Source organism: Sylvia atricapilla, chromosome 3 (genome assembly GCF_009819655.1).
Source record: "Sylvia atricapilla isolate bSylAtr1 chromosome 3, bSylAtr1.pri, whole genome shotgun sequence".
Classification (NCBI taxonomy): domain Eukaryota; kingdom Metazoa; phylum Chordata; class Aves; order Passeriformes; family Sylviidae; genus Sylvia; species Sylvia atricapilla.
Genome location: NC_089142.1, coordinates 679,638 through 702,334, shown reverse-complemented (window position 1 = coordinate 702,334; position 22,697 = coordinate 679,638). Strand labels below are relative to the sequence as shown.

At 53.4% G+C, this 22,697-nt stretch overlaps 2 protein-coding genes across 4 annotated transcripts in view; both read left to right on the top strand.

Moving 5' to 3' along the window:
- The window catches only part of ASXL2 (ASXL transcriptional regulator 2), a 52,279-nt gene extending 30,711 nt beyond the window's left edge, over positions 1-21,568 (top strand). The window contains exons 6-13 of one of the 3 annotated variants that reach the window (XM_066314553.1): positions 3,481-3,569; positions 4,875-5,019; positions 11,404-11,562; positions 13,889-14,052; positions 14,792-14,888; positions 15,829-15,934; positions 17,258-17,861; positions 19,195-21,568. In XM_066314553.1, the coding sequence (XP_066170650.1) occupies positions 3,481-3,569; positions 4,875-5,019; positions 11,404-11,562; positions 13,889-14,052; positions 14,792-14,888; positions 15,829-15,934; positions 17,258-17,861; positions 19,195-21,306 (3,476 nt within the window). In that variant the 3' untranslated portion in view covers positions 21,307-21,568. Of the gene's footprint in view, positions 1-3,480; positions 3,570-4,874; positions 5,020-11,403; positions 11,563-13,888; positions 14,053-14,791; positions 14,889-15,828; positions 15,935-17,257; positions 17,862-19,194 lie in introns of those variants that run through there. The other 2 variants (XM_066314550.1, XM_066314551.1) reach the window with 2 other exon arrangements.
- DTNB (dystrobrevin beta) overlaps positions 21,386-22,697 on the top strand; it is a 177,956-nt gene continuing 176,644 nt past the window's right edge. Inside the window, exon 1 of the mRNA XM_066314554.1 lies at positions 21,386-21,517. The gene's annotated coding sequence lies outside the window, so the exon portion shown is untranslated. The remainder of the gene's footprint in view (positions 21,518-22,697) is intronic.

Below are 22,697 nucleotides of genomic sequence, written 5' to 3'. Positions count from 1 at the left end.
ATACACACCACAATTTACAGATGCTCACAGGGTCTTTTTATGTCCAAAAGTGTGGAATACCCAAAACACAAATGCATATTCATGATTCTGCTCCATCCCATTCCCCGCTTCGTATGGTAATTAGCCAAAAAGCAATTAAGCATGCGTAGTTTGTTCTTTGAAATGGGTCGGTGGTCCTTTTTAGGGGGTGGGGTCTCAAAATGATGAAGTAAGATGAGTCTTCCTCGCTTTGCCTTTTTAACCTTTTAGTGTTGGTGACACCTGGATCCTGTTTTCTCAAGACTCTCTGATTTATGATCACATTGTGTTCTTGGAGTCTATTGATTAAAGTCTCCTGATTTATCGGTTCCTTAAACCCGGCTCATGTTAAAAAAAGGAAGTTTCAATGTAAAAGGGGAGTCTATGTCAGAAATGTCTACTTTAACTAAAGTCCTTAATTCTTTAAAATTAATATCTCAGGAGAATCCCAGGGAGTTTGGGACCTGCTTAAATCCTCCAGGTGCTGTCCAGAATTTTCCACCCAGAGCACGAGTCACTTGTTAAAAATAATTACGTAGTTGTTGGCTTTTGCTATTACAGATTAATTTTTGTAATTTATTTTGATATAATACCGTTTGTAATCTCTTTTTTTTAGTGCTTTTGATAAAGTATAATTTGTCAGCTTTTTATGGTTCGCAGCCTAATCCCTGTGTAGATTTTAGTGTGAGAAATAAAACCTGCATAACTATATATTAATATTAATATTAATATATAAATAGCATATTTATTGACGTACAATATACTGTATATTATAGTGAGATTGATAGAACTATTATTATATCTTATTATGTCGTATTATGTAATTATATCTTACCATAATATATAAATATATATAATGTAGCAGTAATATATAACTATATATTGATTATTAATATATAAATATATTAATATTTATACAACTCTATATTATATATAACTATATAATATATAGTTATATAAACTCTATATTATAGTTTATATAACTATAAACTATAGTTATATAAATATATATAAACTATATACTATAAACTATAAAATATATATACTATATAAACTATAAACTATAAAATATATAGCAATAACTGTAATTAGATATATTATTTTACCTATATAATAGTTACATTAATACAATAATATATTATAGTTTAAACTTCCACAAAATATTAAAATAGAGGCCACGTGCTCTGTTTTTTTTTTTTTGTTTTTCAGAATTAATTCTTATAAAAATTTTAATAATGACTAACTTCTGCAGGAGTAATTATAGTTATGAAATAATAACTGATTTTATTTCTGTACCTAACTGACAACAGTGAAGCAGCAAATGTTGATTGAAAGTTGGTGTAAATCAAGGGTTGGTCTAAATTTAAAGAATCCCCAGAATTTATAAACTCAAAAAACCCCATTTGAATATATAAATTATATATATATATAATATATCATATTATGGCATATATATAATATATTATATGTTACTGATGATATAATTTATAACCTCCATAAATCTGCATTTGACCAATGCAATTAAAAAGCATCTAAGAAGAATTAACTGTGTCCATCCAGCTGTGCCCCCAGCTGTTACTTTTGCTTTGTCCCTTATTAAACCGCTAAATTTTCTCATTTAAATATTAATGTTTATTTCGATGTTAAATACGACATTGGAGTTTACAAACAAGTAATTTTTATTTAGTAATAAGTTTTTATAAATTGTTGTTATAAATTGTTTTTATTTAGTAATAAGTTATCGTTTTTGTATATTAATATTTAGTTATATTAAAATCTATGTATATATTTTTATTAATATTTATAGGAGTACTATAGTTATACTTATTACTATTTAGATATTATATATATTTATATATTTATATATTTATATTTAGTCATAATTGTTATCTATTAATATTTATTTATATTAAAATATATGTATATATTTATATTAATATTCATGGGAATACTATAGTTATACTTATTTATATCTAGATATTTATATATATTTATATATATTTTAATATATTTATATTTAGTTATAGTTTTTGTATATTAATATTTAGTTATATTAAAATCTATATATATTTATATTAATATTTGTAGGGATACTGTAGTTATACTTATTTTTTATGCATATGTATATGTATATTTATATGTGCATTTATATTTGATGCTGATACTGATATTGATAAGATATTAATAAAAAAATTTATATTTATTTATAATTATATTTCTAGTTATATTTATAGCTGGTTCTATGTATATGTATACTTTTATTTATATGTATGTGTGTATTCTTGGGTTATTTTTATATGTGTATTTATATTGATATTGAGTTATTCTTTGGTATTTTGACACTTACATATAGTTAACATTTATATTTTTATATTTTTATATATATTATTTATATTTATATTTATATATTTGGTTATTTGTATTTGTATTTGTATAGTTATATGTATTTATATATTTGTATAAAAATTGAATATATAAATATATATTTATATTTATATATTTAAATATAAATGTATATATTTATATATTTAGCTTATATGTATATTTATTAGTATTTTATTATATGTATATCATTTAATTCCTTATATTACAAACACAACTATACAAACATTACAAATCTATCACTTATATGTCTATTATTTATATAGTTATATTTGTATCTCTATATATTTCTATTTGTGTGTATTTCTATTGATGTATATTATTTCGATTGCTATTTATTTGAAATGATAGTTACACTATCATTTTAAATGATTTTTATATTTCTATTGCTATTTATTTGAAATGATATTGTAACTATAATTTTAAATGATTTTTTAAATATTTCTATTACTCTTTATTCGAAATGACAGTGTAACTATAATTTTAAATGATTTTTTATATTTCTATTGCTATTTATTTGAAATGAGTGTAACTATAATTTTAATTTTTTTTTATATTCCTATTGCTATTTATTTGAAATGATAGTTACACTATCATTTAAAATGATTTTTTTATATTCCTATTGCTCTTTATTCAAAATGACAGTGTAACTATAGTTTTAAATGATTTTTTAATATTTCTATTGCTATTTATTTGAAATGATATTGTAACTATCATTTTAAATGATTTTTTTATATTTCTATTGCTAATTATTTGAAATGACAGCGTAACTATAATTTTAAATGATTTTTTATATTCCTATTGCTATTTATTTGAAATGACAATGTAACTATAATTTTAAATGATTCTTTTATATTTCTATTGCTATTTATTTTTAATGACAGCGTAACGATCATTTCAAACAAAGAGCAATTGGAACAATACACATCAACAGAACGCGTTATCTATAGCTACATAACAGATAGTCACAAATCCACACTATACACATGTGTATATATATTAAATGTATTTATTTTTGTAAAATAAATGTATTTATTTTATTAAATGCATTTATTTCTGTGTTTGTGTCCCCCGTGGCAGTGTCCCCACAGTCGGCGTGTCCCTCCCCGTCCATCCCGGCCAAGGGCCTCTCCTCCTCCCAGAAGCACAGCAAAAAGGCTCTCAAACAGGTAAATTTATTCATTTATTACATTCCTATTGATTTATTCCCCTGGGAGATCAGCCCCGGGTAGGGAAAAAAAAATCCCAGAGCTGCTGCAGCCTCGCTGCTCCTGCCGGGAATGGGGAGATTCCCTCCTTTGGGTTTTCCCTAAAAAAAAAAAAACACCCACCAAACACATCTGGAGTTGGAAATGTGGTGTTTTAGAGAAAGGTTGGGAAATGGGATTTCTTTTTCCCCGATGCTGACTGCGCTCCTGGAGGAAATGGGTTTGGAAAATTGAGTCCTTGGGGGGGAAAATGCTCTGAATTCTTCTCCTGGTGGGGCAGGAATTCCCTGCCAAGGAATTCCAGAGGTGCTGCATGGGAGGGCAAAGGGAAGAGCAGGAATTCCATGGAAAAATGAAAGGGAAGAGCAGGAATTCCATGGAGAGAGGGAAAGGAAGAGCAGGAATTCCATGGAGAGACGGAAGGAGGTAAAAGGAAGAGCAGGAATTCCATGGAGGGAAGGAAGAGGGGAAAAGGAAGAGCAGGAATTCCATGGAAGAGAGGGAAGGGAAAGGGAAGAGCAGGAATTCCATGGAGAGAAGGAAAGGAAAGGGAAGAGCAGGAATTCCATGGAAAAACAAAAGGGAAGAGCAGGAATTCCATGGAGAGAGGGAAGGAAAGGGAAAGGGAAGAGCAGGAATGCCATGGAGAGAGGGAAGGGAAAGGGAAGAGCAGGAATTCCATGGAGAGACGGAAGGAGGTAAAAGGAAGAGCAGGAATTTCATGGAAGAGAGGGAAAGAGGGAAAAGGAAGAGCAGGAATTTCATGGAGAGAAAGAAAAAGGGAAAGGGAAGGGAATAGGAGGAATTTGATGGAGAAAGGGAAGGAGGGAAAGGAAAGGGAAGAGCAGGAATCCCATGGAGAGAGGGAAGGAGGGCAGGAATTCTATGCGCAGGCAGCCGGGCTGTGTCCCCATGTCCCAGTGTCCCCGTGTCCCCATGTCCCCATGTCCCCGGTGTCCCAGTGTCCCCATGTCCCCAGTGTCCCCACGTCCCCATATCCCCAGTGTCCCCATGTCTCCATGTCCCAGTGTCCCCAGTGTCCCCATGTCCCCGTGTCCCCGTGTCCCCATGTCCCCGTGTCCCCATGTCCCCGTGTCCCCGTGTCCCCATATCCCAGTGTCCCCATGTCCCCATATCCCCGCTGTCCCCATGTCCCCATGTCCCCATGTCCCCGTGTCCCTGCTGTCCCCATATCCCCATGTCCCCTGTCCCCGTGTCCCCGTGTCCCCAGGCCGGGGCTGGCTGACCCGGTGCTGTGTCCCTCAGGCCCTGAAGCAGCAGCAGCAGAAGCAGCAGCAGCAGCAGCAGCAGCAGCAGGTCCGGGCGGGAATGGGGCCGGGAATGGGGCCAGGAATGTCACTGCCCTCCGGCCAGCACGTCCTGCTCAAGGCCAAGGCCACGGCCGGGAAGGGTACGTGCAGGGCAGGGGAAAGGGCTCCTTCTGCAGCTTCCTGGCCTCTGGAATGGGCTGGGTTTGGGCACTGGAATGGGCTGGGTTTGGGCACTGGAATGGGCTGGGTTTGGGCACTGGAATGGGGCTTTGGGCACTGGAATGGGCTGGGTTTGGGCTCTGGAATGGGCTGGGTTTGGGCACTGGAATGGGCTGGGTTTGGGCACTGGAATGGGCTGGGTTTGGGCACTGGAATGGGCTGGGTTTGGGCACTGGAATGGGGCTTTGGGCACTGGAATGGGCTGGGTTTGGGCTCTGGAATGGGCTGGGTTTGGGCTCTGGAATGGGCTGGGTTTGGGCTCTGGAATGGGCTGGGTTTGTGCTCTGGAATGGGCTGGGTTTGGGCACTGGAATGGGGCTTTGGGCACTGGAATGGGCTGGGTTTGGGCACTGGAATGGGGCTTTGGGCTCTGGAATGGGGCTTTGGGCACTGGAATGGGCTGGGTTTGGGCTCTGGAATGGGCTGGGTTTGGGCACTGGAATGGGCTGGGTTTGGGCTCTGGAATGGGCTGGGTTTGGGCTCTGGAATGGGCTGGGTTTGGGCTCTGGAATGGGCTGGGTTTGGGCTCTGGAATGGGCTGGGTTTGGGCTCTGGAATGGGCTGGGTTTGGGCTCTGGAATGGGCTGGGTTTGGGCTCTGGAATGGGCTGGGTTTGGGCTCTGGAATGGGGCTTTGGGCACTGGAATGGGGCTTTGGGCACTGGAATGGGCTGGGTTTGGGCACTGGAATGGGCTGGGTTTGGGCTCTGGAATGGGCTGGGTTTGGGCTCTGGAATGGGGCTTTGTGCTCTGGAATGGGGCTTTGTGCTCTGGAATGGGCTGGGTTTGGGCTCTGGAATGGGCTGGGTTTGGGCACTGGAATGGGGCTTTGGGCTCTGGAATGGGCTGGGTTTGGGCTCTGGAATGGGCTGGGTTTGGGCTCTGGAATGGGCTGGGTTTGGGCTCTGGAATGGGCTGGGTTTGGGCTCTGGAATGGGCTGGGTTTGGGCTCTGGAATGGGCTGGGTTTGGGCTCTGGAATGGGCTGGGTTTGGGCTCTGGAATGGGCTGGGTTTGGGCACTGGAATGGGCTGGGTTTGGGCTCTGGAATGGGCTGGGTTTGGGCTCTGGAATGGGCTGGGTTTGGGCACTGGAATGGGCTGGGTTTGGGCTCTGGAATGGGGCTTTGGGCTCTGGAATGGGCTGGGTTTGGGCTCTGGAATGGGCTGGGTTTGGGCACTGGAATGGGCTGGGTTTGGGCTCTGGAATGGGCTGGGTTTGGGCTCTGGAATGGGCTGGGTTTGGGCACTGGAATGGGCTGGGTTTGGGCTCTGGAATGGGCTGGGTTTGGGCACTGGAATGGGGCTTTGGGCTCTGGAATGGGGCTTTGTGCTCTGGAATGGGCTGGGTTTGGGCTCTGGAATGGGCTGGGTTTGGGCTCTGGAATGGGCTGGGTTTGGGCTCTGGAATGGGCTGGGTTTGGGCACTGGAATGGGCTGGGTTTGGGCACTGGAATGGGGCTTTGGGCACTGGAATGGGCTGGGTTTGGGCACTGGAATGGGCTGGGTTTGGGCTCTGGAATGGGCTGGGTTTGGGCACTGGAATGGGCTGGGTTTGGGCTCTGGAATGGGCTGGGTTTGGGCTCTGGAATGGGCTGGGTTTGGGCTCTGGAATGGGCTGGGTTTGGGCTCTGGAATGGGCTGGGTTTGGGCTCTGGAATGGGCTGGGTTTGGGCTCTGGAATGGGCTGGGTTTGGGCACTGGAATGGGCTGGGTTTGGGCTCTGGAATGGGCTGGGTTTGGGCTCTGGAATGGGCTGGGTTTGGGCTCTGGAATGGGCTGGGTTTGGGCACTGGAATGGGCTGGGTTTGGCTCTGGAATGGGCTGTGTTTGGGCACTGGAATGGGCTGGGTTTGGGCACTGGAATGGGCTGGGTTTGGGCTCTGGAATGGGGCTTTGGGCTCTGGAATGGGCTGGGTTTGGGCTCTGGAATGGGCTGGGTTTGGGCTCTGGAATGGGCTGGGTTTGGGCACTGGAATGGGCTGGGTTTGGGCTCTGGAATGGGGCTTTGGGCTCTGGAATGGGCTGTGTTTGGGCCCTGGAATGGGCTGGGTTTGGGCTCTGGAATGGGCTGGGTTTGGGCCCTGGAATGGGCTGGGTTTGGGCTCTGGAATGGGCTGGGTTTGGGCTCTGGAATGGGCTGGGTTTGGGCTCTGGAATGGGCTGGGTTTGGGCTCTGGAATGGGCTGGGTTTGGGCTCTGGAATGGGCTGGGTTTGGGCTCTGGAATGGGCTGGGTTTGGGCTCTGGAATGGGGCTTTGGGCTCTGGAATGGGCTGGGTTTGGGCTCTGGAATGGGCTGGGTTTGGGCTCTGGAATGGGCTGGGTTTGGGCTCTGGAATGGGCTGGGTTTGGGCTCTGGAATGGGCTGGGTTTGGGCTCTGGAATGGGCTGGGTTTGGGCTCTGGAATGGGCTGGGTTTGGGCTCTGGAATGGGCTGGGTTTGGGCTCTGGAATGGGCTGTGTTTGGGCTCTGGAATGGGCTGGGTTTGGGCCCTGGAATGGGCTGGGTTTGGGCCCTGGAATGGGCTGGGTTTGGGCTCTGGAATGGGCTGGGTTTGGGCTCTGGAATGGGCTGTGTTTGGGCTCTGGAATGGGGCTTTGGGCTCTGGAATGGGCTGGGTTTGGGCCCTGGAATGGGCTGGGTTTGGGCCCTGGAATGGGCTGGGTTTGGGCACTGGAATGGGCTGGGTTTGGGCTCTGGAATGGGCTGGGTTTGGGCTCTGGAATGGGCTGGGTTTGGGCTCTGGAATGGGCTGGGTTTGGGCACTGGAATGGGCTGGGTTTGGGCTCTGAATTCAGCAGCTCCTCGCTCATGGCTCGGATTCTGGAATGGGTTTGGTTCTGGCATGGGTTTGATTTGGTTCTGGAATGGTTTTGGTTCTGGAATGGATTTGGTTCTGGAATGGCCAACTCCAGTCTCCTGGCTCGGGTCTGTCAGGGCTGCACCGGGTCAGGACAGAGCTGGGATGGGTCTTGGGTGGATCTGACGGTGCCTTGGGCTGATCCAAAGCTGCTCCCTGTGCTCAGGGAATTCCCCAGTCACCTGTACCCCTGCAGGGGCCTTCTCCTGCTGTCCCTGTTTGGGATTTCTCCTGTCCCTGTTTGGGATTTCTCCTGTCCCTGTTTGGGATTTCTCCTGTCCCTGTTTGGGATTTCTCCTGTCCCTGTTTGGGATTTCTCCTGTCCCTGTTTGGGATTTCTCCTGTCCCTGTTTGGGATTTCTCCTGTCCCTGTTTGGGATTTCTCCTGTCCCTGTTTGGGATTTCTCCTGTCCCTGTTTGGGATTTCTCCTGTTCCTGTTTGGGATTTCTCCTGTCCCTGTTTGGGATTTCTCCTGTTTCTGTTTGGGATTTCTCCTGTCCCTGTTTGGGATTTCTCCTGTCCCTGTTTGGGATTTCTCCTGTCCCTGTTTGGGATTTCTCCTGTCCCTGTTTGGGATTTCTCCTGTTCCTGTTTGGGATTTCTCCTGTTCCTGTTTGGGATTTCTCCTGTTTCTGTTTGGGATTTCTCCTGTTTCTGTTTGGGATTTCTCCTGTCCCTGTTTGGGATTTCTCCTGTCCCTGTTTGGGATTTCTCCTGTCCCTGTTTGGGATTTCTCCTGTCCCTGTTTGGGATTTCTCCTGTTCCTGTTTGGGATTTCTCCTGTCCCTGTTTGGGATTTCTCCTGTTCCTGTTTGGGATTTCTCCTGTTTCTGTTTGGGATTTCTCCTGTTCCTGTTTGGGATTTCTCCTGTCCCTGTTTGGGATTTCTCCTGTCCCTGTTTGGGATTTCTCCTGTTCCTGTTTGGGATTTCTCCTGTCCCTGTTTGGCATTTCTCCTGTCCCTGTTTGGGATTTCTCCTGTTTCTGTTTGGGATTTCTCCTGTCCCTGTTTGGGATTTCTCCTGTTTCTGTTTGGGATTTCTCCTGTCCCTGTTTGGGATTTCTCCTGTCCCTGTTTGGGATTTCTCCTGTTTCTGTTTGGGATTTCTCCTGTCCCTGTTTGGGATTTCTCCTGTTCCTCTTTGGGATTTCTCCTGTCCCTGTTTGGGATTTCTCCTGTTCCTCTTTGGGATTTCTCCTGTCCCTGTTTGGGATTTCTCCTGTCCCTGTTTGGGATTTCTCCTGTCCCTGTTTGGGATTTCTCCTGTCCCTGTTTGGGATTTCTCCTGTCCCTGTTTGGGATTTCTCCTGTTCCTGTTTGGGATTTCTCCTGTCCCTGTTTGGGATTTCTCCTGTCCCTGTTTGGGACTTCTCCTGTCCCTGTTTGGGACTTCTCCTGTCCCTGTTTGGGATTTCTCCTGTCCCTGTTTGGGATTTCTCCTGTCCCTGTTTGGGATTTCTCCTGTTCCTCTTTGGCATTTCTCCTGTCCCTGTTTGGCATTTCTCCTGTCCCTGTTTGGGATTTCTCCTGTCCCTGTTTGGGATTTCTCCTGTCCCTGTTTGGGATTTCTCCTGTCCCTGTTTGGGATTTCTCCTGTCCCTGTTTGGGATTTCTCCTGTCCCTGTTTGGGATTTCTCCTGTCCCTGTTTGGGATTTCTCCTGTCCCTGTTTGGGATTTCTCCTGTTTCTGTTTGGGATTTCTCCTGTTTCTGTTTGGGATTTCTCCTGTTTCTGTTTGGGATTTCTCCTGTTTCTGTTTGGGATTTCTCCTGTCCCTGTTTGGGATTTCTCCTGTCCCTGTTTGGGATTTCTCCTGTTTCTGTTTGGGATTTCTCCTGTTTCTGTTTGGGATTTCTCCTGTTCCTGTTTGGGATTTCTCCTGTTTCTGTTTGGGATTTCTCCTGTTCCTGTTTGGGATTTCTCCTGTTTCTGTTTGGGATTTCTCCTGTTTCTGTTTGGGATTTCTCCTGTCCCTGTTTGGGATTTCTCCTGTCCCTGTTTGGGATTTCTCCTGTTTCTGTTTGGGATTTCTCCTGTTTCTGTTTGGGATTTCTCCTGTCCCTGTTTGGGATTTCTCCTGTTCCTCTTTGGGATTTCTCCTGTCCCTTTTTGGGATTTCTCTGGGTATTTATATTTTCCAAAGTGGCTCCTCCTCCTGCAGGGTGGGTTCCATGCCCTGTTCCCACGTGGAAGATCCCTGAGGGGTTCCCAGAATTTGTGGTGTCAGGAATCAGTGAGGTCACTGCTCTGGCTGCTCCAGCAGGACAGGAGCTCTCCTCCCCTTCCCCAGCACCAGATTTTCCATGAGATCCCAAATCCCTGGGAGTTCCTTCCAGCCACTTCTCCCCGATTTCTTTCCAGAGTAACTGAGTCCTGGTTCTGAGCCACAGAACCATCAAATCCCAAAATGTTTGGGAAGGGATCTCAGAGCCCCTCCAGTGGCACCCCTGCGTGGCAGGGCCACCCTCCCGTGTCCCATCCCTGGGCCACATCCCAACAAAACTGCATCCCCAGCCCTAAATCCCAAAGGTTTTCCACCCTTTGAGCTCCTCAGTAACGCCTGCTGCTCTGGGTAATTCATTAATATTAATTATTGGCCCAATCCCAAAACTCCTTCCCTTCCAAGGTGTCAGCCTCTGCTGCCAAATTCCCTGGCACCTGGAGAATTCCCTGGTACAAGGAGAATTCCCTGGCACCAGGAGAATTCCCTGGCACTGCTGAATCCCCTGGCACCTGGAGAATTCCCTGGCACACTGAATTCCCTGGCACCTGGAGAATCCCCTGGCACCTGGAGAATCCCCTGGCACTGCTGCCAAATTCCCTGGTACCTGGAGAATTCCCTGGCACCTGCCCAATCCCCTGGCACCTGGAGAATCCCCTGGCACCTGGAGAATCCCCTGGCACCTGGAGAATTCCCTGGTACCTGGAGAATCCCCTGGCACCGGGAGAATTCCCTGGCACCTGCCCAATTCCCTGGCACCAGGAGATTTCCCTGGCACCTGGAGAATTCCCTGGCACCAGGAGAATTCCCTGGCACCTGCCCAATTCCCTGGCACCAGGAGATTTCCCTGGCACCTGGAGAATTCCCTGGCACCTGGAGAATTCCCTGGTACAAGGAGAATTCCCTGGCACCAGGAGAATCCCCTGGCATTCCTGATTTCCCTGCCAGGAGCTCTGTTAGCCCTGGAAGTGTTAATTCAGGTGTTAATGTCCCATTAACCCTAAGCCTGGCTCACATTAGGTGGGAAATAAATCGGGATTAACTGGGAAATGTGCCTGTGCACGTTTTGGGATGCTCTGGTGGCTCCAAGGGCTCTGTCTCCGCGTTCAGGGCACAGGAATGTCCGTGCTGGACGGCTGCAGCTGCAGGGGTGGCTCTGGCTGCTGGAGAAGCTCCATTCCGTGCAGGAACGTGCCGGTGCAGGATCCCTCTGTGCATCCAGTGTCTCTCTCTCTGGCAGGCTGGGAAGGGAAGAGGGCAGAGGGACGTTCCAGCAGCCCCCCAAACTCCACCTCCAGCTCCTCAGGCTCGGTGAAGCTGGAGAATTCCCTGCCAGGGCTGGCCAAGAAGCCGTTCCCCAGATCCGACCGGCTCCACGCACGTAAGAGACGGGTTCCCTGCTCCTCCAGCCGGCCTGGGGTGGGCAGCCAGGGGTCTGCAGGGAGAGCTGGAGCCCCCCTGGCCACGGGGAGTGCAACCCCTCCCTCTGAATTATCATAATTTTGAAATTAAGGGGCTTTCAGGCAAAGAGATGGGAATAGGAATAACAGTTCTTTACCAGGAAAATTAAAATACAAATGTAATAGCACGAAAAAAGCAAACAAAAAAGGATAAAAGTCAGAGCTGTTGGTCAGGCTGTTGGTGTGAGCCCAGCCCAAGCCTCCTGCAGTGACAGATGTGGTTCTGTGGCAGCAGAGATGATCCTGGAGAAGGTGCAGTGGTGCTGAGCTGGGGCTGCTCTCCCTCTGGGAATCCAGAGCACACAGGCTGTGCTGGGCTTCTGAATGCCAGGGCTGATCCAGGGGGGAATGCTGGGCTCCTGGCCCTGGGTGGAGCCTCTCCCAGTGGCTGCTGGAATTGTCTGAGCCCTGCAGTGAGCCTGGCTGGCCATGGACAGCAGAGAGCCCTGGGATTGTGAGGGCTGGCTCCTGGAAGGGAGAAAGAAACACTGCCCCAGATGGTTTTACAGCTGCCCAGTGACAGAAGATTCTCCTGGAATTATGAGATAAAGAAAAAAACATCTCTTGAACTGGTTTAACAGATTGGGAATAGAACTCACACTTTCGGTGTGAGAACTCACACCAGGGCTGGGGCTGCTCCTGTGCCAGGACAGAAGCCTCAAACAGCAAAATGGAGTGAAGTGTGCAGATCCCACTGCTGAGGGACCCTGGGGGGTGCTGCCAGAATCTGCTGGGAATTGGCATCAATAATTCCTGATGCCATCTCCCAGTGCTCATCACTGGGCCTCTCCTGGCAATTCCCAGCTGGTGGAGAGCACAAAAGCACCTGCATCATTTATGGGGTTTTTAATGCGTTTACACACTCCAGGAACAGGAGAAAGGAAAAGAAATTCCTCCCTGGATGTCCCATCCCTCAGACCCTGCTGGATTTTCTCAGCCCTCCCGACCTTCCTGGTTCCTGTCCCATTCTCCAAGGGTGGGACTGACCCCGGGGAATTTAAGGGTATTCTTACAAAGTCATGGAATGTCCTGAGAGGGAGGAAGAAACCCACGAGGATGGTGGAATCCAGCTCCTGGTGCTGGCCAGGACACCCCAACGATCCCTCCCAGCGTCCCTGGAGCAGCGTCCAAACTCTCCTGGGGAAAGCAGGATTTGGACAAATCCTTCAATCCTCCGTTTTGCCCCGTATATATCACAATTTTCCAAACCCTTGAACTCTGAGTTTCCCACCCTGTGCTATCCCACACTTCTATCCCAGCCCCACAGCCACAATCCCAGGGCTCTCACTGCATTTGGAGCCTTTTCCTCAGGTCACTGCAGTGTTTGCTGGGGCTCAGTGAGCACAGGAATCTGGAATTCTCTGTGACCTGGGATCCAGCACGTGTGGCACTGCAGCATTCCCTGCCTCAGGGAGCCCGGGGCAGGGCAGGTGTGACCAGGTGTGCTCCAGGACAGGTGAGGGGTGACCAGCTGTGTCTCCTGGCAGGACAGGACAGGTCAGGGGTGACCAGGTGTGTGCTCCAGGACAGGTGAGGGGTGACCCGGTGTGTGCTCCAGGACAGGTGAGGAGTGACCAGGTGTGTCTCCTGGAGAGGTCAGGGGTGACCAGGTGTGCTCCAGGACAGGTGAGGAGTGACCCAGGTGTGTCCTCCAGGACAGAACAGGTCAGGAGTGACCAGGTGTGTGCTCCAGGACAGGTCAGGGGTGACCACGTGTGTGCTCCAGGACAGGTGAGGAGTGACCAGGTGTGTCTCCTGGCAGGACAGGTGAGGGTGAGCAGGTGTGTGCTCCAGGACAGGTGAGAGTGAGGTGTGCTCCAGGACAGGTGAGGGGTGACCAGGTGTGCTCCAGGACAGGTGAGAGTGAGGTGTGCTCCAGGACAGGTGAGGGGTGACCAGGTGTGCTCCTGGACAGGTGAGAGTGAGGTGTGCTCCAGGACAGGTGAAGGTGACCAGGTGTGTGCTCCTGGACAGGTGAGAGTGACCAGGTGTGTGCTCCAGGACAGGTCAGGGGTGACCAGGTGTGTGCTCCAGGACAGGTGAGGGTGAGCAGGTGTGTGCTCCAGGACAGGTGATATATGACCAGGTGTGTCTCCTGGCAGGACAGGGCAGGTCAGGGGTGACCAGGTGTGTGCTCCAGGACAGGTGAGGGTCACCAGGTGTGTCTCCTGGCAGGACAGGGCAGGTCAGGGGTGACCAGGTGTGTGCTCCAGGACAGGTGAGGGTCACCAGGTGTGTCTCCTGCAGGGCAGCTGAAGCGAGCTCGCTGTGCCGAGATCGACGTGGAGACGCCGGACTCGATCCTGGTGAACACCAACCTGCGGGCGCTGATCAACAAACACACCTTCTCCCTGCTGCCCCCCGAGGGCCAGCAACGCCTGCTGCTGCTGCTGCCCGACGTGGACAGACAGGTACAGCTCACCTGAGTGCCCCGCCCTGCCCTGGCACCTGCCGGGGAGAGAACCCGCCTCGGGGTGAGCTCCTGGGGACCTCCCGGAGCTGCGGGAGCTCCAGGAGAGCTGCAGAGGGGCTGGGGACAAGGGACAGGAGCCAGGGAATGGCTTCTGGGATGGCATCTGGGGCAGGAATTGTCCCCTGGCAGGGTGGGCAGGGCTGGCACAGGGTGCCCAGAGCAGCTGGGGCTGCCCCTGGATCCCTGGCAGTGCCCAAGGCCAGGCTGGACACTGGGGCTGGAGCCCCTGGGACAGTGGGAGGTGACCCTGGGGCAGTGGGAGGTGACCCTGGGACAGTGGGAGGTGTCCCAGATCCTGAGATTTGGCCAGCAGATGACCAGGGCAGTGACCAGCAGGTGACCAGGGGCAGTGACAGCAGTGACCATGGCAGTGACAGCAGGTGGCCAGGCAGTGACCAACAGGTGACATGGGGCAGTGACAGCAGGTGACCAGGGCAGTGACAGCAGTGACCAGGGCAGTGACAGCAGGTGACAGGGCAGTGACAGCAGGTGACAGGGCAGTGACAGCAGTGACCATGGCAGTGACAGCAGGTGACCATGGCAGTGACAGCAGTGACCAGGGGCAGTGACAGCAGTGACCATGGCAGTGACAGCAGGTGACCAGGGCAGTGACCAGGGGCAGTGACAGCAGGTGACAGTGCAGTGACAGCAGGTGACAAGGTGTCTGTCTCTCCCAGGTGGGGGCCGATGGGCTGATGAAGCTCAGCAGCTCCGCGCTCAACAACGAGTTCTTCACCTCGGCTGCCCAGGGCTGGAAGGAGAGGCTGGCAGAAGGTAAATCCTCCCCAGGCTGGGGAAGGGATTCCTGGGAATGAATTCCTGGGGAATTCCTGGGGAATGAATGCCTGGGGAGTGAATTCCTGGGGAATTCCTGGGGAGTGAATTCCTGGGGAATTCCTGGGGAATGAATTCCTGGGGAGTGAATTCCTGGGGAGTGAATTCCTGGGGAGTGAATTCCTGGGGAGTGAATTCCTGGGGAGTGAATTCCTGGGGAGTGAATTCCTGGGGAGTGAATTCCTGGGGAAGGAATTCCTGGGGAGTGAATTCCTGGGGAAGGAATTCCTGGGGAGTGCCTGCAGGATGCCCCTGGAGCTCTGCAGCACTCACTGCAGCCTGTGCAGCTGCGGGGCTCAGGGGCAGAGGGGGCTGCAGAAATTCTGTCTTGAACTGCCAAAGCAAATCTCTGTAAGAGCTGAGAAAAGAGGGAAAAATGGGTTTAAAATCCGAACTGCCGGGAGAGCTGGGGCAGTGTGGAGCTGTCTAAACACTGCTGAAGGGGCAGAGAAGGGAAATTCTGTCCCAGGGCAGAGCGTGGCGTGCCCAGTCCTTGGAGCCATCCCTTTGGATGTTCAGATGGGAAATTGGGGAAATTCCTCCCTGTGGGGTGGTGAGGCCCTTACAGGTGTGCCCAGGCCGTTCCTTGTCCTGTCCCTGTGCCCTGGGAGCAGAGCCCGAGCCCCCCTGGCTGTCCCCTCCTGGCAGGGAGTTGTGCAGAGCCACAAGGTCCCTCCTGAGCTCCTTTTCTCCAGGCTCAGCCCCTTTCCAGCCCCTCAGCCTCTCCTGGGGCTCCAGTCCCCTGAGTGCCCCATTCCACTGGAGCAGCCCCAGGGGCTCAGGGCAGCTGCAGCATCCAGAGCTCCTGGGACACTCAGCTGGGCCTGTGCCCCATCATCCACCCCCGTGCTGTCTCAGAAACCCCTCTGGCATCCCACAGGAGAGTTCACCCCGGAAATGCAGCTCCGCATCCGGCAGGAAATCGAGAAGGAGAAGAAGGTGGAGCTGTGGAAGGAGCACTTCTTTGAGAGCTACTACGGGCAGAGGTGAGAGCCCAGCTGAGTTCTGGGGTTGGTCCATCCATGAACGTTGGGATTCGTCAGCCCTGGAACATGAGGAAGGTTCCCCAGGGTTCTCCTGGAGCTGGGGCTCTGGAGGAGCCACCCTCAGGGTTCTCCTGGAGCTGGGATCCTGGAGGAGCCACCCCCAGGTTCTCCTGGAGCTGGGGCCCTGGAGGAGCCACCCCCAGGTTCTCCTGGAGCTCTGGAGGAGCCACCCCCAGGTTCTCCTGGAGCTGAGGCCCTGGAGGAGCCACCCCCAGGTTCTCCTGGAGGAACCACCCCCAGGGTTCTCCTGGAGCTGGGACCCTGGAGGAGCCACCCCCAGGTTCTCCTGGAGCTGGGGCTCTGGAGGCCCTCAGAGCTGTGGTGGCCAAGTGTGTCCCACCTCGGGCTCCGGACCTGCATTTCCACATCTCCAGTCTCACAGGAGCTGCTTAAACCCCCAAATCTGCAAAGCTTTTATTCTGTGCCTCCTCTTGCTTCAGGGTTTTCCCCTCCCTTGGGGCTCCAGGGAGGGTTTTGGGTTTCTGAGGCACTGAGAGACACAGTGTAAATCACTGATCAGGAGTTTCTGATCCTGCCCTGTGCCAGGTTTTTGTTTGTCCCCACCCTGCCAGCCACTGTCCCTCTGCTCACCCAGAGCCTTGGGCTTGCTCCTGGCATTCCCTGCGGTGGTTGGGATGAGCCAGGGGCTGAGGGGTGTCCACACAAGGCTGCAGGAAGGTGACAACAGCCCCAGTTTTGGGGCCTTAGGGGGACAGGGGACAGCAGGACGGCGTGGAGGGGACATGTCTGGTGGGAACCAATCCAGAGATTCACCTTCACAGGGTTAGGTTTGGGGAAAAAAAAACCCCAATTTGACCAATCATTGAGAGGGATGGATGAAGTTCATCCAAAAGGAGTGACTTTTAGCAGACATCGCTCTGGGAATTGCGTGTTCCTGTGGAGGAGGTGGTGGGACCCTCCTCAGTGTCCCTGCCAGTGTCACCATGTGAGCCAGGGGGAGGCTCTGGGGGCTCACACAGGGAAACCTGCACTGTTGGCCAAACTCTTTGGATTTGCAGCCTGGAAACTTGGTGTCTGGGACAGGCCTGGAGCTACCCAGTGTTCCACGAATTGCGTTTTAATCTGCCGATTTCTGTTTCCTGCGGGAGGACGATGAGGAGGGAAGGTTCTGGGTGATCACGGGCTGCGTGAGACATTTATTTAGGGAGTTTATTTAACAGAGAATGTTTCCTCCGTCCCCCCGAGGGCGGGCTGGGTGTGCAGGGATGTTTCACCAAGCAAAGCCTGCGTTTGCCTTGGCAGCTCCGGGCTGAGCCCCGAGGAGTCGCGGCAGCTGACAGCCCAGGCCGAGGCCGAGCCCTGCAGCGGCGGGAGCAGGGAGCAGGGCACGTCCCCAGCGGAGCCCAGGGCACAGGCGGCCCCAGGAGCAGCAGCAGCCGCTGGAAAAGCAGCGGAGGAGAGCAGAGAGGAGCCGCAACCCGAGGTCACCCCGGAGCAGCGGGCGGTGAGAGCCGGTGACAGCGCCCACGGGGACACCCTGCCCGAGGAACCCACCAGCCAGAGGCCAGAGGAGCAGAGCAAGCCTGGCCCGGCCGAGGAGGGCCCGCTGGTGAAGGAGACTCCGAGTGCCCCCAGCAAACCAAAGAGCCCCGAGGCGGCCCAAGGAGCGGCCAAGCCGCAGAGCCCCGCGGCAGCCGCGGCCGCGCAGGAGAAGAAGCCCTTTCCCGGGCCTGAGGCCATGGAGGTCGGGCTGGAGGCGCACAAGAGGAAGCGGCCGGGCAGGGAGGAGGCTCCGGGCAGCCCCGAGAAGAAGGCCCGTGTGGCTGAGCCCTGCCAGCAGCAGCAGCAGCAGCAGTTTCGGGAGCAGCCCTTTCCCGGCGCCGTGCCGCGGGTGCCCCCGCTCAAGGTGAGCACAGCGGGGACACGGGCACCGAGCTCTGAGCCCCAGGGACCTCAGGGCCCACCTGAGCCCTGCGCAGGGACACCTGCCACGTGCCAGGCTCTGCTGGGACAGAGGTGCAGCCAGGGGGACAGGTGGGGACAGCCGGAGGAGTGAGCGTTTGCCCGACACCGGCGTTAAAGGCAGAGCCTCTGGCGGCACTGCAGCCGGCTCTGGGGAGCGTTTTGGGGAACAGCTCAGGATCCTCTGGCTGCTGAGCCTTTGCCAGAACCCCCCTGGGAAAGGGAAGAGGGAATTGCTCCCTGCTGGGATGGGCAGGGCAGAAACATTCCAGGCGCTGGGTTTGAAGCCAGGTCTGGACAAGCTGCTGCTCAACCTGCTGCTCTGGGGCTTTAGGCAGAAGCTTCATTCTTGTATGTCCCAGGAATTCCACTCTCCTTTTGCTCTAAAAGGCTGCAAACTCAGAACTTTCAAAGCAGCTCATCATTCTCACGTGTTCATAAGAACAGCACGAAGGCAGGAAAGCGTCAGTGAAATTGTCAGGGACAGAACTGGGCAAACTGTCCCTAAAAGAGGCCTGGAACACCACACAGGAAGGAGGGTTGGGCAGTAAAGGTGGGATTTAATTCAACAGCACAGTGAGTTGAAGGTGATTTGGAATTTGCAAAGCAGGGGAAATGGGGACAGACATGTCCCCAAGACGTGTCGTTCCCCAAAAATGAAGTTGATCGGAGCTCAGTGGGGATTTTATGGATACGGAAAAGAAATGTGACCTCAAGTCAACTCCCTGAGGTCTCTGCAGGGGGAACAGGGAAGCACCAGGCTCAGTGCAGGGCTCAGCACACGTGTTGGGAGGTGCAAACGTGGAGAAAGTCAGCTGGAACATTGAGAGAAATGTTTTAGAAGGAAATAGTAAATTATTGGCCTTTTTTCTCCAGCTCGGGATTGTTACAGCTTTGTACAAAGGCACTGAGGAGAGGAATGGTGGGTGAGCAGGGGGAAGAGCAAGGCTGAGTCCAGCAGGGGGGTGACACCTTTCAAAGGACAGAAATGACATCTGAATAACGGGACAGAGAGGAACAGGGGCTGACAGGGCTGGATCAGCCCTTCAGGGAGGGATGTCTGATGGTTCTCACCACGAGGGACGGGCTCCTCTCCGAGCCACGGGGTTTGTACCGCCCTAAAACTGCCTGGGAGGGTCGCACACGTCTCTTGTCTCAAGGCAGGGGCAGGAGGGGTTTCTCCTAAGGGATTCTCTCAGACAACACTGCAGACGCTTTAACCCGCGGGCGGAGTGTTGCCGGTGTCTGAGCTGTGTGTTTCTCCTGCTCTGTTGCAGATTCCCATGTCCAGAATCTCGCCGATGCCATTTCCCGCGGGCCAGGTCTCTCCCAGGGCATGCTTCCCCCTGTCCCTCAGCAGTCCGGGCAGGACGGGGGCCAGGACCTTGGCCGACATCAAGGCCAGAGCCCAGCAGGCCAAGGCTCAGAGGGCAGCGGCCGCCGCCGCCGCCGCCTCGGCCGGAGGGGCAGTGCCGGGGCCCGGCCCGGGCGGGGGGAGACCCCCGGGAACGGGCGGAGGAGAGCCCGCCGGAGCCCCCCAAACTGCAACTGGAGCCAAGGCACTGGAACTGGCAGGAACTGGAAGCGGGGGAGGTTCGAGAAGGTTTCTTCCCCAGTGCCCGGGGCCCCGTTCCCAAGCGGAGAGTCAGGCGGAGCCGGGAGCTGCGCGTCATCCTCCTGGAGCACAACTACAGCCGGGGCCCGCCGCCGCAGCCCCGGCGCTAGGGAAGGGCCCGGGGGTGACACCGAGCCCCCCGCGGGGCACGGCCACCGCGGGCTCCCCGGGCACCGGCCCCGGGCACCGGCCAGCGCCCGGGAACGGGCCCGGCTGCGGCAGCGTCACCCCGGCCTCGGGAGGGACCGGCTGTGACCTTCCCAAAAGCAAACCTCCTTCCCCCGGGGTGTCCTCGCTGCCGGCCGCGGGCGCCGGAGCCGGGGGTGCGCCCGTCCCACCCTCCAGCAGCTCCTCGGCAGCCCCCAGCCTTAAATCCCCTCCCGGTGGGGCCGTGGCCAGGGCGAGCTCCAGCATTCCTGCCAACAACCCTTTGGTCACCCAGCTGCTCCAAGGCAAGAGCGTCCCCCTGGAGCAGATCCTGCCCAAGGCGCTGACCAAAGCAGAAGTGAGGACTGTCCCCGTGGCTGCTCAGGAGGAGAAGGGGACGGCGGGGAACGGTGCCGAGGCGGGGGACACGCCGGCGAGTTTGCCCCCGCAGCAGCTGGGGAAGATCTTCTGCCACAACAGGCCACTGCCTCACATTCCAAGGACCTTCCCGCTGCCCTCGGGAAAGGAGCCCGCTCCTGAGCAGCAGCAGCAGCAGCAGCAGCAGCAGTGCCACGAGGCGCTGAGCAAATCCACCCAGGAGCAGATCCTGCAGACTCTCATCAAGAGGGTGCAGAGGCAGACCGCGCCGCCCGTCCTTCAGCCCTCGCAGCTGAACCTCCCACACTCAGGTTTGCCGGTGGAAAACGGCTCCACCAGCCAGAGATTCATGCTGGGCTTCGCGGGCAGGAGGACGTCCAAGCCGGCCATGTCTGGGCACTACCTGCTCAACGTGTCCACGTACGGCCGCGGCTCGGAGAGCCTGAGGAGAGGCCTGAGCGCCGAGCCCCGCCTGGGGCTGAGCGGCCCGTCCCTCGGGGCGCGGGCAGAGCTCGGCGACGGCGGGGACACGGGCGGCCGGGGTGGCAGCAGCGGCGAGGAGGAGGATGCGGACGACCACGAGAGCTCCGGGGACGAGCAGGAGCACAGCAGCGTCCAAGAGGAGCCGCGGGCGGGGCAGGGGGACAGGGAGGAGGGCTCGCAGGGCCCTGCAGAGCCCGGCTCCCTGGGGATGAAGGCCGAGGCGGCCCCGGCGCCCAGGGAGAAGGTGCTGGACGGCCCCGCGCTGGCCCGGGACCTGCTGCAGGCGGCGCAGGAGCAGATGGCCCACGCCATGAGGAGCAAGGGCCAGGGCGGCACGGAGCTCTTCGGGCCCCCCAGCCCGTCCCTGGACTCCGCGCAGCCCCCGCTGCTCCCGGCCCCGCAGCCCCCGAAAGTGGCCGGGAACCCGCCGCTGCTGGGGCCCAGCTACAGCGGCACCATCAACGTCTCCACCTCGGCCGACGTGGTGGGCCAGGGCTCGCTCATGAGCGAGTGCGGCGCCGGCTCCGTGGCCAACGTGATGTCCTTCTCGGTGACCGTGACCACCATCCCCGCCGGGCAGGCCGTCAGCTCCGGGCAGAGCCTGCCGGTGCCGGCCTTCGCCGAGGACGGCGCCGTGGAGGATCCGCCGTCCAAGTGTTACTGCAGGTTGAAAGCCATGATCATGTGCAAGGGCTGCGGTGCCTTCTGCCACGACGACTGCATCGGGCCCTCCAAGCTCTGCGTCTCCTGCCTGGTGGTGCGGTAACGGCGGCGCCTCCTCGGGGGGCTGCTCTCGGGAGGATCTTGGGAAGAAACGGGAATTTTACTGCCTTGCACAAGAGACACGTTACTGAATCAGGAAATGCAGAGTTAAAGAGTCCTTCTTTCATTAACGAAAGAGCACCTTTCTTGTACAGGGAGTCGAAATCGCGCTCGGCGACGTGAATTGTGACAAGAGTTTGCACTTAAGGAATTATGTAAATATGCCACGTTATTTTGTTTAAAGATATTTTTTCAGTCTTTTAGGAGATAGCGTTTGACTTGTACTGCAGTTCCGGTAACCCCAGCCTGCCCTGAGCTCTGCTCTCCCTGGGGGCATCCAGCCCACAGCCCCGTTGTTGGTCTCCTCTTGACCAAGGGAACGGGATCATCCAAATCGAAATCCAAATGTGGGTGGTGGCGGAGCCCTGAGCAGGCTCCTCTGGCTGCTCCCAGTTCACATCCTTGGGAATTGGGAGGCACCAGCCTGTTCCAGAAGGTTCCTGGGCTCTGCAGCACGGGCTGGCATCGCTGGTTTGCAGATGCCCCTGGCGCAGTGTCCCAGCTGAAGGGAGGTGTGCTGCGCTGGAGCTGACGTGGCAGTGACCAGGAGGGCTCAGGGACTGTCGGTGACCCAGCAGGAGCAGGGCTGGCAGGAATCTGCTCTCCTCAATTCCCCAAGAGCTGGCAGCTGCCATCCCACGGCCCAGAGCCAGCTGTTCTTGGGACACGAGGGCACCAAGCGCCACCCTGGGTCCTGCCGTGCTCTGGGAAGAGTTTTCTGCTCACCCAAACGGCCCCGTGGGCATCTCCAGTTTTTATCCAAGATTTTCTATTTCCTGGGTTAGGGGAAGGTAAATGAGTGTGTCTGGGCCTTGCTGGGCGGCTCTTTGTGTGTGAAATACCAAACTGGGCTGAGCTCAGCTCAGCTTGGCCCAGCTGAGGGAGGGGCGCTGTGACCTGGCTGGGGACACGGCTGGTGGCAGCTGAGCTCCCTGTCAGCTCCTGGAGTCCTTCCCGTGGGCTGAAGGAACTGCAGGCACAGTGGCCCCGTGTTCCCGGGAGCTGAGCACTCGGATGGCATCAGCACTGAGTCACTGGAGAGCTGTTCCCCTCGCAGGGTGGGCGGGGGCCTTGCTGCATCCTGCTCAGGGCGCAGAGCTATGGATGGTTTTGATGGAAAAAGCACTGAATTCACTTTGAATCCAAAGGCCTTTTTAAGCTGAAGCAATATTCCCACAGCTGAGTGGTGCACGGGGTCCTCAGCCTCCCCTTCCCCTGTCCTTTGTACTACTGCTGCCCTCCCCTTCTCCCCGGGAGCCCGGCGCCGGTGCTGAGGAGCAGAAATAATTCCCTGGTTGATTTTGCAAGGAACGAGTGGTGCTCAAGGCTGCCAGA